We start from the raw sequence: 15774 nt of genomic DNA, 5'->3' as shown, positions 1-15774 counted from the left end.
ATTATGAACAAACATGAAATACAATAGTATATTTATAAAAAATAAATAATAAAAGTAATTTAACTAGATTAATAAATGATTAAATAAAGGTATTTTTCATTGTTATGATACCTAATGCGTTAATGAATTTAACCTTTTATAAAGTGTTACCATAATTAATTTGTTCACTTTTACATGTTTTTCGCTTACATTCTAAATTTAATTGAATTTAAACTAATTATTTAATATATAATATTTTATTTTATTTTTATCCTCTCCCTGACCATTTGAATTCAACAGGCAGTTTTCGGGTTTGTGAAACATCAGTGCTGCGTCACCTCATAACCACATATACAGAAAATGTCTCATCTGAGGGAAAGGCTAAATGTTTAGCAGGTGTTACGGTTAATTGCTGATATCCCCAAACATGGTAAGAGGCTTTCAAGCAGGTCAGGACCTGGCTGGGGCAGTCGAGGGCTAATCCTAAGGGGTAGAGCAAGTCAGAGAGGAAATAACAGCAGACTATACATGAATGCTGCACGAGACTATCACACATTTGCAGCCGATCATGCAGATGGAAGGAGATCTGTCTTTTATCACAGCCGGGGGGGTTGGGCAGAGAGGGAAAGCCAGCAAGAGAGGAAGTCCGTCTGTAAAATGGAAATCTGTGTAAGAAGAGAAATTACTCAAGAAGGAAAACAAGAGTGAAAAAGTCTTAAAGGCCAAACAACGCTGCAATGTCCAGCTCTTAAGGACGGCGAGGTCATGTCCTTTTCTCTGTCTGGTGGTGTACCGTAAACCTCACTTTGAGAGGATTAGCCAGTGGAGTATCTGATTTAATCCATCGCACTCTAAATCTGTGAAGCGTTTACCCATCTGAGTGTCTGCATGTGACATTGTGTGTGTACGTGTCCGACACATTATACAGTGAACCCAAAATGAATTTGGGCACTTTAGATAGACCTGTAAATATCTGAATGGCAATGGCATTAAATACCTAAATCTGCATCTGAAAAACAAATGTCAGAGGAGTGTCCACAATAAAGAAACTTGTAAAAGGAAGTAAAATTAAAAGGAATAAAGGGCAATTAATTAAATAAATAATTGATGTTAGGAAAATTTTAATTTAAAAGAAGTTCTTAGAAATGTATTTTGCCCTACAAAGGCAAAAGACCTTAACTCGCTAGAGTGCGAAAGTGAGAAAAACAACTTTAAAGTTTTTTACTTCTCCAGCCAAATTAATTGTAGGTAGGACACTGGAAATTTAACAATTAGATGTTTTAGTAATGAAAATTATCTACATTAAAAAATTGTGAGCTCAAACTTGATTTTTACCCCTATTTTGAAGTTAATGTACTTTGCCTTTGCATTGTCTGCAAACAGTGAGAAGTCACACTAAGGCAAAAGACAGTAACTTCCACATTATCAATATTTGGTTGCCGATCACCATTTACACAATCGTTATGGTAACACCTGTATAAAATCTAGTGATCATGGCCTGTCTCATATAGGCTATTGCATATAGTAATGTGACTGTATTAAGTTTTTTTTTTTTTTTTTTTTTTGATAATAACAAGCAGACTGAAAGTTAAACATGAGTGGATACCAATTCAATTGCTATGCTCAGTAACGTAAAAGAATGCTAGACATAGCATAAGTGATTTTATATTGTATGAAATAACCTAACCTAAAAGAACGACTTGTGGATTGATGTGAACACCAGCAAATGGGAATAATGTTCAGAATGCTTGTGGATTAAACATCTCCGATGACGTTCATCGCCATGGATTGATTTTATTGGGTTACAAGAAAAGGTAAGATATGGATTTAATTGAGAACTGTTAGTAGGCTACTGATTTTATGATTGATCATGCTAGCTACTGCATTTGAGTCCACATGCATCCAACTAGAAGTGATAGCCTGATGAATAATCTGCATTACAAAAAGAAAAAGAAAAATCTTTAAAGGTTATTCACAATTACATATTGATGCCAAGGTATCTAGTCTTTACAGTGCTTTGTTATATGGAGCTGTTTGGTAGATCACGATCTATCTAACTCATTTGTCTACACCGTAATTAAAATCCGGCAGACTTTAATGGACAGTAAAACAAAGTCAGAACACTGTATAACTCCAAGCTGGCACCGTAACTTCATATTAACGTGCGGCTAAACAAAGGCAGAATGCCGTTATTCAATTTGAGCGTTCCATACTAAGTGTAAGAGTGGTAACTGGTGTTATACGCTGTTCTGCCTTGGTTTCTCTGGGGCTTTTCAAAGTTATGGTTGAGACGACCCATTATTTTCTCGGAAAAACAACAAAACTGACTCAAGATACTCATACACATGATAAAGGATGTCTTGAATGTCCCAAAAATATCAATAACTGATTTTCGACAAATATCTAAGTAACATTTTTTTGCCTTTGCACAGCAGTATTGTTTATGTCATTTCTATCAGAGAGTATAATTTTGTGTTTTTTTCTGCATGTTATTCATATCACGATTTTGTGGACAGACTTTTTTCAAATATTAATAAATAGTGAAGCAGTTTTTTTGGTGTATTTTTTTTTTGTTATGTAGGGTTGGGATGTATTTTATTTGATTTTTATTTTTGACTTTATCCATCAAAAAAAGAAAATAAAAGAAAAAATAGAAAAAAAATATGCTGTATTCATGTCAATTTGTTAATTGCATTTGAATGTATTTTTATTAATAAATAAAAACTAAAAATAGCATCACATCATTATATGAACCTTAAATTACTATAAATAATAATAATAAAAAAAATAAAAAAAAACATAAAATTATAACAACAAAAATATTGGTAATAATTGAACTGTCCAAGATTTCCCGAATTGTAAATAACGATTTTTCCACATGGATAAAAATGTGACAGGTTTAGCGTGATTGGTCCATGAAGATGACAGTTCCAGATATACAGTAGTAACCCTTTTCACATTTTATTCATGCAGTGCTAAAAAGCTAAAAAATGATGAACTGCTGCCTTAAAACATGGTATTTGTGATCATTTTGAAGGTCTGTTTCAAAACCCACTGATCTGCCTTCTCTAACTTTGTGTACGAACCTTCAAATTTCCTATGATGCTCAAAAATGCTGTCTCAGTAGGTTTTGAAGCACAGCCAATAAATGCCCTTACCGTGGCCCCGCACATTCGCGTTCAGCATGAACCGTGACTTTGTGCTGCACCGTGGCTCATTTGTCTGTGTCTCCATTTGGAGTTTAATGTCAGGTTAGTCAGCAGATTTCATATCGCAGGTGTCCCGTCTTCAGTAGAGGTTTTGTATTTTTCAGACACCCTTGTAAAGCGCTCACTCCATTGTCATGCGGATCTTTGCCTCATTAACATTCATGACATGCAGGAATTTGCTGGAGCGAATTTACATAAATTAGCCGTCTCTGCTACTGAGAGGGGAAAGGCAGAAGATCAAAGAGAGGGGGGATAAATGAACGAGAGGGCAGGTGTGAGGGGTTTATAGCATTCCGTGGAAGGAATCGCTTGGCAGAATTCCCGAATAGTCAGGAGTTGTCAGGATGCATGATGTACAATTCATGTAATTTCCTGCTTTGTAACAATATGACCCTTTTGAGGCCCAATGAGGGAGAATAGTCTGTAGTCGGAATTAGCATAAATGGCCCAGATCTGTCGTAGAGATAAATTTGCTCCTTTGTCTGTTTTCCACATAATAAATGTTGTTAACAGGTCCAGTGGCTCATATGTCAAAGTCTGTCCCTTAATGAGCTGCAATAGTGCTTTATTTTTCCTCTTCTGTGAGCACCTTTTGTCTTCTCTTTTGTTGTTTGACTTTGTAGTGCTACACGGTTAAAGTTAGAATCATTCTTTTGAGTTGGATCTTTTCATTTAATTGGTTGAACTTTTCTGAATTTTTTGTTCATAATTGATTGCTTCATGAATCGGACTGAAACAGCTCTGATGTCTCACTGATCCAGTCACAGCAGTTAAAGGGATACTTCATCCAAAAATGAAAATTCCATCATCATTTACTCGCACTCATGTCCTTCCAAACCTTTATGTTTCAGTTCCATTGAAATTTTTTTTTTTTTTTTTTTTTTTTTTTTTTTGTCCATTCAGTGGAAGACAATAGGAACTGAAACTGTTGGGCTACCAACATTTTTCAAAATACCTTCTGACTTCTAGAAGATATTCAGTGAATAAATTCATTCTAGATTTCAATCTGTTCATCACACAGAGAATAACATTTGGATTATTATACTTTTATGCAGACATGAGGAAGAGTAAATAATAAATGATTTAATATTTTTAGGGTGTTATCACTTTAAGCCTTTGTCTTGGATCATATGACCCACCCCCCACCCCATTTTAATTCTAACCCCTCCATCTTTTAATTCTTTCCCTTTGTTTTCACATTTCCATCGCTTACTTTCCATCCCTCTTGCCTTCCTTCTTTTCTTTTGTCTCCATCAGGCTAATGGGTGGGTGTCACAGAGACACTTGTAGTAGCAGTCACAGATGGCGCAGCCGATGCTGCCGATGCTGCCGCTGCAGCCTGTGTCTGCTGATGTCAGCTGAAAAACACATTTCAGCACTTTTTTCCCCAGCAGAGAGAGCTGTTTGTCAGGCATAACCTCTCCATACCTTTACACCTCCCGACATAACTGTCGCTCTCCACCTTCTGTCACAAAACATTGGGAAAATGTAAAAGATGTTCAGGTTTCTGATGATATTGAATTTATTTTCTAGATACCTATTGAAAGGGTTGATTTCCAATCCCCTTCTCTTCTGTTATAAAATGAATAATCATAATTATTAATGCATAATAATCATCATTATTTTTATTTAAATGCATCAATATAACAACAGCAATATTCAGCCACATATCTAAATTTTTACTGGAAAATTGTAATATATGAAAAGTATCATGCAAAGAATTTTGATTAATTTAAACATTCATTTCAATGATCGATTTAAAAAATTCATTTGATTCAACATTTTAAATTGATTATTGGATATGAATTGAATACTAATGTCATTTTTGCTACTGAAACATCTTAATTGAAAAAAATGCATTAAAATAATTGTACTATTCACAATAATGTTTAATTTTATAACTCCTATAACTGAACATTGAATATTCAATAATTCAAGGGTCTTTATTAATGCTTGTATGATAAGGTTACGCTGAATGATCTTGCTTTAAAAAAAAAAAAAAAACATCATTGGTTTGAATGAAATCTCTCCCTCATTCTGTATCTGTTTCTTTCTTTCCTAAGTGGACACACTTCCTGTCTAAGAGACATGATCATCCCCTTCAGACACACATGCACATTCTACATACAGTCCTCCCCCACACCCATACACTGTACACACACATACAATACACACACTAGCACACACCATCCCCCACAAAGATTACGAGTCAGCAGCTTCCTCTCAACAGTGACTGATTAGTGCTGTTGTGTTGCCAGCGGGCAGATGAGCCTCTCTCTCTCTCTCTCTCTCTCTCTCTCTCTCTCTCTCTCTCTCTCTCTCTCTCTGTTCTATAATGCGTCTGCTGGACACAGACAGCCCCGGATGACTCAGAGTCGGTAGTCATCAGTTTTGTTTGTGTGCATATTTGTGGATGCTATAGAACCTTTTGTTTGTGTACAGTATGACTGGATGAGCATGACATCTCTGAAGGAGATGGAAAATAAATGTCATCTATTATTCATTCAAATCTTTCTTAGGAAGATTTGATATGTTCTTCATTCTGCACTTTGCAAGAATGAAAGTCTATAGATTTGCACATTATCATATATCAACAGTCATATATCTGGAATACTTGATTCTGATTGGTCAGTCACAGCATTTCACAGTTGAATATTCTTGTATAATGAACACTAAACAGTTTACTGTTGTCCCTGGCAACAAGTCTCCTACACTGTGCTGGTTTCATGTTTTTGCATCATTCTGCAGTGTCTTTCATCTCACATACAAAAATAATGTAACTGAAAGTAGTTCATGTGCCTTTTTCTTTTGGAAATTAGCCATAAAATTAGGGGGATATATAGTCTGTCGGTTGTCAGTCAGTTGATCATTATCACAAAATAAACCTCTTCAGAAAGATTCTGGTCACCCTGTTTCTTATGTAGTGTCCTAAGCAAAAGTCCAAAGTCTATGCATGTTCTGCTTTTCAGAGACTGTTATTTCCTTTGAATATATTCAAATATGGCTGATAATTAATACAGGTAACATTCAAATGATTAACAATATCCTCAAATGTTTGTACAGGAAAAAAAGGTTTGAAATTATACTGTGCTTTTGTTATTTTACTGTAATCAAAGAGACAACAGTTAGCTTAATCCACAGTCTTTCACTGAGTGTAAGAATGTGTTCCTGTCTAATTTGTTTTACGTTCCCCACACTACAGCAATCAGCTTTGCTTTGACTTATCATAACAGAAAAGGCTTATTTAACCATAAGCTTGGGGTTTCCCTCCATGCCTTTGCCCTGACTGTAAATACAATCCCCATGTTTTTTCTAAATGGAAAAATCTACAAAACAAATTCTTTGGTTCTGGTGTTATAGTAGGAAAGAGGTTCTCTGAACTTTCTTCTAACCACAAGAAAAGTGTGTTGATAACATCAAGGAAGACTTACTGTTGCTGTTTGTCCCTATCAACAAAACAAACAAACTCATAGTAAGCAGTGTCTTGTCTCCTATTCATTGAACATAAAGTGTTGATCTCATTCCCTCCCATCTATGAGCACAAGTTCACTTGTGCTGTTAAGCACTTTACATCATTGAGAGAAAAGAGAGAGCACTTTGTGGACTGAACAATGCTGGCCCAGATCAAAGTCCAGCCATTGTAATGTGTCTGAGAACGAAGAGCACCTACATCGATGTCTCTCCATGACGTTTTGACTCTAGCATAGCACAGGCAGAGTCTGACTCACTGGCAGAGAAAGAACAACATCCAAAGGTTTTGAGACATTTTAGTACTTGTTTTGACTTGAAAAGCTACTTTTAGTGATGTAACGGTAATGTAATAATTAGCTTAATATGATTTATCAATCAGCATTCAATTACAATTTCTCTTGTTTACAAGTAAGCCTATACAGAGAGTTATATAGAGCCTGGGTTTATAGATCTTACAAGGTGGGGGGGGGGTCTCAAAACATGAAAAGCTGTGATGGGTTATTATTTTCTCCCCACCTAAATGTACTTACTCACATTTGCTAACAGCGCAAAGGCCACAGCGGGCCTGCCAAGCTTTTGCAGGCTCAGGCATTTACCTAATTATCTAGCAGTAGGTCAAATGGAAGGCTTCCATATCTGTCTGCATCTGTTTCTCTATCTTTCTCACTCTCTCTCTCTCTCTCTCTCTCTCTCTCTCTCTCTCTCTCTCTCTCTCTCTCTCTCTCTCTCTCTCTCAGCAGGCTCAGGATGGCTGTAGTAGGGATAAGTCGTAAGAGTCCTAGAGCCCATTAGGCTTTAAGGTGGCTCACCCAAGGGATAGATGTGACATTATGTGTATAAACCCAAACCATTCGCAAAAAAATGGAGGCACTAGCCAAGCTTAACTTAGAGAGGTGAAGGTCAGATATCTTTGTTACATAAATGAGGTTGGTCTCTTGACCTTACCGACAGCCTCCACCTTTTCACTTTTTGTTTCCCTCTGTATAGAACGTTCTGTGCTGACCTGATAAAAGATTAACTGGCACTTTACAGTGTTTGTTTACGGTCATTTGAGCTGTCGAGTTCTCTCAGCACACTCCAAGTGCGCTGAACAATGGCAGTGCTAATGGTAACATTGGCAATTTCCCCTGTTCTTTCTGTGTGTGTGTCCGCAGGTCAGTGCCCGGGGATTCGCTCCATTGTTACAGTTTGCCTATACGGCTAAGCTGCTGCTCAGCAGAGAAAACATCCAGGAGGTCATCCGCTGTGCTGAATTCCTGCGCATGCACAACCTGGAAGACTCCTGCTTTCGCTTCCTGGAGGCCCAGCTGCGCAGTGAGGAGGATGGCCTGGTCCTCTGTCGCAAGATGGCATCTGAGAGCAATCACTCGGAGGAAGAAAGCATGCAACCTGAGTTGCTGACAACAACGCCAACTGCAGTGACCCTGTCTGGCTCTCCACACTCTCGCCGTGAACTTGCCCTGAACTCCTTGCGGCGGCCAGACCATGAGCGGCTGGCAGCGACAGAGGAGTTCGCTGATGGACGGATGGACTTCGAGCATCACGGCACCTCAGACCTGCCACGATGCCCTAAATACAGGAAGTACCAGTGGGCATGCAACAAGCACAATAACGACACCTCCTCACACACCAGTACCTCAGGTTTTCCAAGCACATTCAAGGAGATGAACAGGCCAGCTGTGATGCAAATCAAGCAGGAGCCACGCAGCGAGGAAGAGTCCATCTCGCTTTGCCTGTCAGGGGACGAGCAGGATGGTGGTGAAAAGGACGGTGTGGCCGAGATGGAACTGGATGGTTCCATTGCAGTGGACCAACCAAAAGGCAGCAGCAAGTCACCCACCTGCCTACGAACTCTCTTTAAGAAGGACCTGCCTAGCACACCCCAGCAGGTCTTCGCTAACAGACTCGTCAGTGCCCAGGATAAAGGAACCACTCAGGGAGACCACAAAAAAGACTACAGGCCTTCGCTTGGCAATGAGCTTGGCATGCCTGTGGCGTTCCCCAAAGACACAGATGGTTTCCCGCCAGGGCTTACGTTGAAGTCAGCTCCCTGCGATGGTGTGTGCAAGCAAGAGGTGGAGCCGGATCGCCGCAGTGTCATCTTCTCCTCAGGGCCCTGTGACCGACTGGGTACACCCACCCACTCCCATCCCAGCGGGAACTCACTGGAGAAGGAGCTGTCAGAACACATGCCAAAGGGATTGTGGGCCGGCGGCAGCCAGTCCCTCCCCAGCTCCCAGACCTACTCCCCCAGCACCACAGCCAGCGACCCACCCCTGCTTTGCCGCCAAAGGCCCAACACCAGTTGCCCAGTGCCAATCAAAGTATGCCCGCGATCGCCCCCCTCAGAGACCCGAACTCGGACCTCCAGTTCCTGTTCGTCGTATTCTTATGCTGAGGACGGGAGTGGCGGGTCTCCCTGCAGCCTGCCGCAGTTCGAGTTTTCGTCCTCTCCTTGCCCCAATGTGACACGGTGTCTCACGACTGACCCGCAGGAGGCAGGCGGTGGGACGGATGCGCTATTTGCACGCGTGCGGCCCAAGATAAAGTGTGAGCAGTCGTATGGAACCAATTCCAGTGATGAGTCAGGGTCCTTTTCGGAGGGGGACAGTGAATCATGTCATGCTCGAGAGCAAGGCCCTGAGGTGAGTCTTTTAGATTTCTCTCTCGTGTTTACCTGTTGTCCAACAGTCGTCCTTCCAGAAGCACACTATGCATCTCATTCCCTGAAGTCCATTCATTCAGAAACCAATTAGCTTAAGCACTCTACCCTCATGCTATCAGAGACCTCCCCTTTGATCCTTATTCATTGAATAGAACTGCAGACTCCTAATGGGCCAATAAACACTGTAATAATTTTCATGTCTGTACCGACATGAACATGAATAACTGCAATGATACTACTCTGACCTTTTTTGTGTTGTTTGGAAAAAGCTAATAGTGTGGAATAAAGCAGAGAGGAGCAAACATGATTTGACATTCAAGTTTTGTATAGGGAAAGCACAGTAAGCGATGACTGAAATCGTGTCTCTTAACATATGATTTGGAGAAAGTGATAAAGGGATAGTTCTCCTAAAATGACAGTTTGGTCATCATTTAATCACTCTCATGCTGTTCTAAAACTGTATGACTTTCTTTGTTCAGCAGAAGACAGATGTTATTTTTAAAAATGTCTCAGTGTTTTTTGTCCATATAATGAAAGTCAGTGGGGTCCTGTGTTGCGTTTGGACCCCAGTGAGTTTTATTATATGGACAAAGCAAATGAAACATTCTTCAAAATATCTTTCCTGTTCACAAAGCAAAGAAAGTCATACAGGTTTTGAATAACATGAATACAGGATATTTGATCAGATTTTTGGGAGAACTATCCCTTTAAAATTGTTCAAATCAAAATTGAATCTAAAACTTTGAAACCCTCAGTCTCAGTGTTAACATGACAATGTACAGTACAATGGAATGATGAAGTGAAGATTAAAGTAAAACAGGGCAAAATAGGGCAGCTAAGAATAGGTCAAATATGTATATAGCCCTACAGGCAAAACAGTAATGTGTAATGTAACAGAGTAAGCTACAATTCACAGCCTCATCCTAAGAAAAATTTAAGCGAGAATCAAAGCATATGTTCACACACCAAGCCCCAGTGCTTAAACTGAAGGTATATGATATTTCTCACTGTCTTTCTAAAGAAGCCATTGATAAAAAACTGTTTATGAGGTTTGGTATGAAGAAAAAGAATGGATAAACATTAATGTGAAGTTGGTTAGAGCATATTGTCTGATCTGAGTGTGAGTTGAGCGAGATTTCACTAGGGATGATGCTATATATTTTGAAAGAGTAAAGCACTATAAAGACTGGAGATTTATAGACTGGAGTTGAGACCTTTAGGAATGCATGTAGGGGCCATGATGAAGAAACTGGTCCGTTGTCATGGCAACACTGAGCACTCAGGAATGAATTGGCTAGCTTTCAGCAGTTTATGCATTGATTCTGTGTTGTGCTTACAAGACACGAGACACTGTGTGCAGCATCCGAACAGCTAGACAAGCCAGAAGCTAATGTCAGAACATCTGACTCTTCATTTGGCTTTTCAATGGAGCTTTGTTGTTCAACTAGTTTACTCTCTCTTTCCAGTTTTCATTCAGCAACAGTCCAAAAATCACTTAAAGATGACTAATTTCACAAACGGCTTCATTTAGTTTCAGGTACAATTGAGTTGGAACTGTATCTCCAGATGTTCAAGATCTCAGATAGCTGCTGATGCTGAAAGCTCTCATCATGACACTCTAGTATCTGAAATACCATTTAATTCCAAAATTCACCCTTCTTCTCAGTTTCGTTCTCACTGTTGTTCTACAACCTGACCGTTTCTTTGAAGCTAGGCTGACAAAAGTCTGTTAAAAGGACTGAAAGTCTCACTTCTTTCATTCAGAAACTTCATCGAGAGCAAGCGCTACCTTTCATAAACTTTCCATACTTCATAAATTGGCTTTTTTTCACTCAGTGCTCAAGAAACATTTCTTATTATCAATATTGAAAACAGTTATGCTACTTAATATCTTACCAAAAACTTGTTTCAAAATTGTTAGTTTTATAAAAACCCATGCTTACAGATAAACAAACTTGTCTCTCTCTTTGTTTTTTACTTGCTCTCTCCCCTAGTGGTATGACAGTATTAACACAATATAAACAGACTTTTGAGGGAAGAGACTCTGTCCTTTCTGTGGTTTTACAGCAGATGGCAGGTTAGAGAAAGAGCATGACAGAGAGGAGGATCTGCACACAAAGAGAGAAACACAGTCTCAAAAATAGCTTCAGCCTGCTGCTCGAAACAATGAATTCAAGGGAGGAAGGAAGTTGTTAAACTGTAGGCTAATCAAAATGCTAGTCTCGGCCAGTCTAGATACTGGAGTTAAACCAGGACTTTGAACTTTTCTCTCTCCTTTATGAGACATATACAGTATCACTTACCCTCTGCGATCAGCACCTATTCAGACAGGAAGAGCTGAGGTTCAAGAGCAGCTGTATTCCCATATCATTTGATTTGGACTTACTTTAACCTGTTTCACACACAATAATATATACTTTTTGAGGCTCAATTGACACCAAGAAGATACTGAAGGAGTGAAGTCTTAACCGCTTTTAAGGGCAACTCACTCTGACAGCTACCTGAAGATTTCTCTGTAGATTGACAGCAGAAATTTCAGGAGAGGGGGCAAAGAAAGAAAAAAAATGCCCTACTGAGGGCCATAATCATATCTTGATATCTCCACCGTTTTCTTTATGCTTTAGTCATTCAGTTGCACTGGGTGAAGTATTGATCTCGAAGTGAGTGGGTGTGATCAGAAAAGCCCACAGACGAAAATCTCACTCTCACTTCTTCATTCTCATTCTTCAAAATCAGTGTGCAAGAAGCATTAACCCTTTAGCTGCATGCACCGCAGGAAGTGAGGAGTGAAGTCAGAACCATTTCTGTTCCTCTCATTCCGTCTTTTAAGCCAAGCCGCTCTCTCAATATGAGCCGATTGTGGTCTACGAATTATTCGTCAGACGTTGCATTGGTGAACTGTAAAACCGCACGATTGAAGTATGCTCAAGGTGAAAAACTGAAATATTACGAAAGCTCACTGTTTGTTTGTTCAAGAAGAATCGGATATTACATGTTTCTGTTTAATAAATGGATGTCTAGAGTCAATCTAAAACTCTGTTAAATGTGAAACTTGCTTAGATATTAAAAAACAAAAACATAAATGGAGGGTAAATCGCTGCAGTTTGTTATGTTGGAATAATGATTTATAGTAAACTTTTTTTAGTAAACATTATGGTGTAGATTTAAAACATGAACATGCAAAATTTCTGCTTGTTTTTTTTTTTTTCAGTTTTAGTTCATTTAGTGCTAGATTGATATATCAGTCAAATAACGGTCTGCTATTTAGTCATTTTGAAATTTTTGTAATAAAAAAAAAGGAATGAAAAGAAATTCTAATAAATGCTGTCCTTTTGAACCTTCTATTCACAAAATAATCCTGAAAAAAAAAATCCGTTTCTACAAAAGTATTAAGCAACAATTTTTTCCATCATTAATAATACTAAGAAATCAGCATATTAGAATGATTTCTGAAAAATTGTGCAACACTGAAGACTGGAGTACTATGGTATGCTAAATATTCAGCTCTGCCAACACAGGAATGAATTACATTTTAAATTACACTTAAATGGCCTAATGGTTAGAGAGTTTGACTCCTAACCCTAAAGTTGTGAGTTCGAGTCTCGGGCCGGCAATACCACGACTGAGGTGCCCTTGAGCAAGGCACCGAACCCCCAGCTGCTCCCTGGGCGCCGCAGCATAAATGGCTGCCCACTGCTCCGGGGGTGTGTTCACTGCTGTGTGTGTGCACTTTGGATGGGTTAAATGCAGAGCATGAATTCTGAGTATGGGTCACTATACTTGGCTGTATAGTATGTCACGTCACTTTCACTTTTTTTCTCTTTTTTTTCACTTTAAATATAAAACCGTTATTTTAAATAGTAATAATTTCCAATAATTCTGCTAGGGTCTGTTTCTCGGGAGAAAAATTAGAGAAGCTGGAGATTTAAGTCTCTATTAGCTCTTCATTTAAACCAATTACCGTCTAAGAGAAAATAATTTCATTGCTACAGGATGGTGCTTTTTACTCCAGATGTGTTACATTAGGAATTTACCACTGACCTAGACAGGCATTCATACAGGCCATTTATCTTAGGCATACACATACACGCACAAGCATACGCTTTGGTCCTGATGGGGAGGAAGCCCTATGGTGACCACAGACAATCCCATCACTCCATTAGACAGAGTGAATGTGTGCATGTGTGTCTGTCCTGTGTCTGTGAGAGGGGGGATGCATGCATGTGTGTGTGTGTGTGTGTGTTCATGGATATCTTTCCCCCATTACTCAGCCCCTGTGGAGAGTTCCAGTAATAGCAACAGGGCTGAGAGAAGAAAAACAAGAGAAGAAAGCAGGGAAGGTTAAAAAAGAGGAATATCTTAGGGGTTGTTTCAGACTGTTTTCTTATCTGTGTCACATGGCGTCTCATTATCGAGACATGTGAAAAGAAGAGATGCATAGCAGCACAGTAACGATTCTGGGAATGTCTGAAGGACAGTAATGATATTTAGCAAATAGATGATCTAATTACCTCTAAAGGCATTTTAACTGACCAGACGGCTAACTCCGCTTGTTATTTGCACATTAAATTCACATTAGACAGGAAATTAAGAGCTCATCATAGAGACAGTGTGCCTATAATATTGCTAAAATATCTGTGTGTGACCTCTGGCATTTGGCCTCTCTCATTCCAGTCACCTCTTTTGTTCATCGCCATCCCACAATTCCCTTCTGCAGATGTCCATGCTAAGAGAGAGGAAGCAAGGGACAAAAAGAGTGGGGCCACTTTGCTCCCAGTAACAGATGAGTCCTACTTTTCACTCCAGATCCATTTCAGGAATAATGACCTATAGAAAGAGTAAAGGGACAAGAGAAGAGAGAGAGAGAGAATCGGGATCACGTTTGAATTTATAAGTGCCGCTGGTGTGTGTTCTGTCATCTCTGCCGGCTTTCTAAACTGGTTCTGGTGGTAAGACACTAAATATAGACATCACTCTTATGCTACTGCCACACACACACACACACACACACACCTCTCAAACGGATATACCAGAGAGGGGAAGGACACATGAGAAGGTCATAGAAAGAAAGCATCTCCTTGGACCGTGTAAAAACACATTCCTCTCCATCTAAAAAATCAGATCATTAAGACAACACAAAAATCACACTGAGCATGTACGCAGAGCAATTCTCGATGACGGCTGAGCTGTGAGAGTAGAAAAAGGTCTGTCCATCATTTATTAATGATGCCATAGAGACCGAACGGGGTGACCTGCCAGTGCTCCGGGCCCCCTGCTGCTCTGCGCCAGACTGAGCCAGATCTACACTTTCATCTTCTCGGCCTCAACCAGAGTCACCGTGGGCTTCCCAGCAGAGCGGTCCACTTCACATAGAAGAGTAGCTGCACCGCTGTGGTTCAGGTTTATGGGGTCATAATCACACAAAGCCCATGTGAGTTTTTAAGTAGGGCAGTACTATAGTCAGTATACTGGTTACACTTTGGTTGCCTCATTCATTGACAACTCTAGTTTATGTGAGATTATTTTCTTGTTATGGCCAATAGCTGAAAAATAGCCAGTATTAAAATTCTGTAATATTTTTTTTTCTGAATTAATTAAAAATAAAATCCCCAAATTAAAAAGAGCCAGATTAAATACATCAAGTGAATTTACACATTTGATGTCCTGTATAAAGATAAATATACATTTTGGGATGTACATTAAAAGTGTGTAAACATGAATTATTAGTTTTAAATATTAAGAGTGCATTGGAGGATGGCAAAGGCAATTTTAATGGCAAATATAGGGGAAATCTAAAAATAAAATCTGAAAATCTAAAATTGCCCAATACCAGTAGATGTAAAAAAAATAATAATAATAATAATGTCAACCGATAATTGAAAAGGTACCTATGTAATTTTCAATAATGTACAAAATAATTTCAAATAAATAATAAAAACAATACATTTATTCAGCAAGAATGCATTAAATTGATCAAAAGATTTCCATTTCATAAATGCTGTTCTTTTAAACTTTCTATTAATCACAGAATTCTGAAAAAAAGCCACAAAAAGCACAAAACTTTTTTTATTACTGATAATAATAAGAAATTATTCATGAGCACCAATCAGCATATTAGAATGTTTTCTGAAGGATCATGTGACTCTGAAGAATGGAATAATGACTGCTTCGCCATCACAAGAATAAATCACATTTAAATAGAAAACTGCTATTTTAAATTTTAATAATATTTAACAATATGTCTGTTTTACTTGATTTTTGATCAGATAAATGCAGTCTTGGTGACTTTTTAAAATTTTAAAAAAAAAGTCTTACCAACCCCAAAACTTTTCAAATCGTACAGACAGAAGTCACCATAAGCATAGTGTTAAGCAGGTACAAAGACAAAGGCAATCTCTCTCTCAAAACCGTGATAGATTTTGTATATCACCAGATTTATCTACTGGTACT

General features: G+C 38.8%; 1 protein-coding gene across 3 annotated transcripts in view; it reads left to right on the top strand.

Moving 5' to 3' along the window:
• The window catches only part of bach2b (BTB and CNC homology 1, basic leucine zipper transcription factor 2b), a 96554-nt gene that overhangs the window by 73160 nt on the left and 7620 nt on the right, over nt 1-15774 (top strand). For all 3 annotated transcript variants that reach the window (XM_042746790.1, XM_042746788.1, XM_042746789.1), the window contains one exon: nt 7814-9304. In XM_042746790.1, coding sequence (XP_042602724.1) covers nt 7814-9304 — 1491 coding nt within the window. The remainder of the gene's footprint in view (nt 1-7813; nt 9305-15774) is intronic.

This window comes from Cyprinus carpio, chromosome B20, assembly GCF_018340385.1.
Source record: "Cyprinus carpio isolate SPL01 chromosome B20, ASM1834038v1, whole genome shotgun sequence".
Classification (NCBI taxonomy): domain Eukaryota; kingdom Metazoa; phylum Chordata; class Actinopteri; order Cypriniformes; family Cyprinidae; genus Cyprinus; species Cyprinus carpio.
Note: the sequence above shows the minus strand (reverse complement) of the source record. Positions and strands in the feature narration are given on the sequence as shown.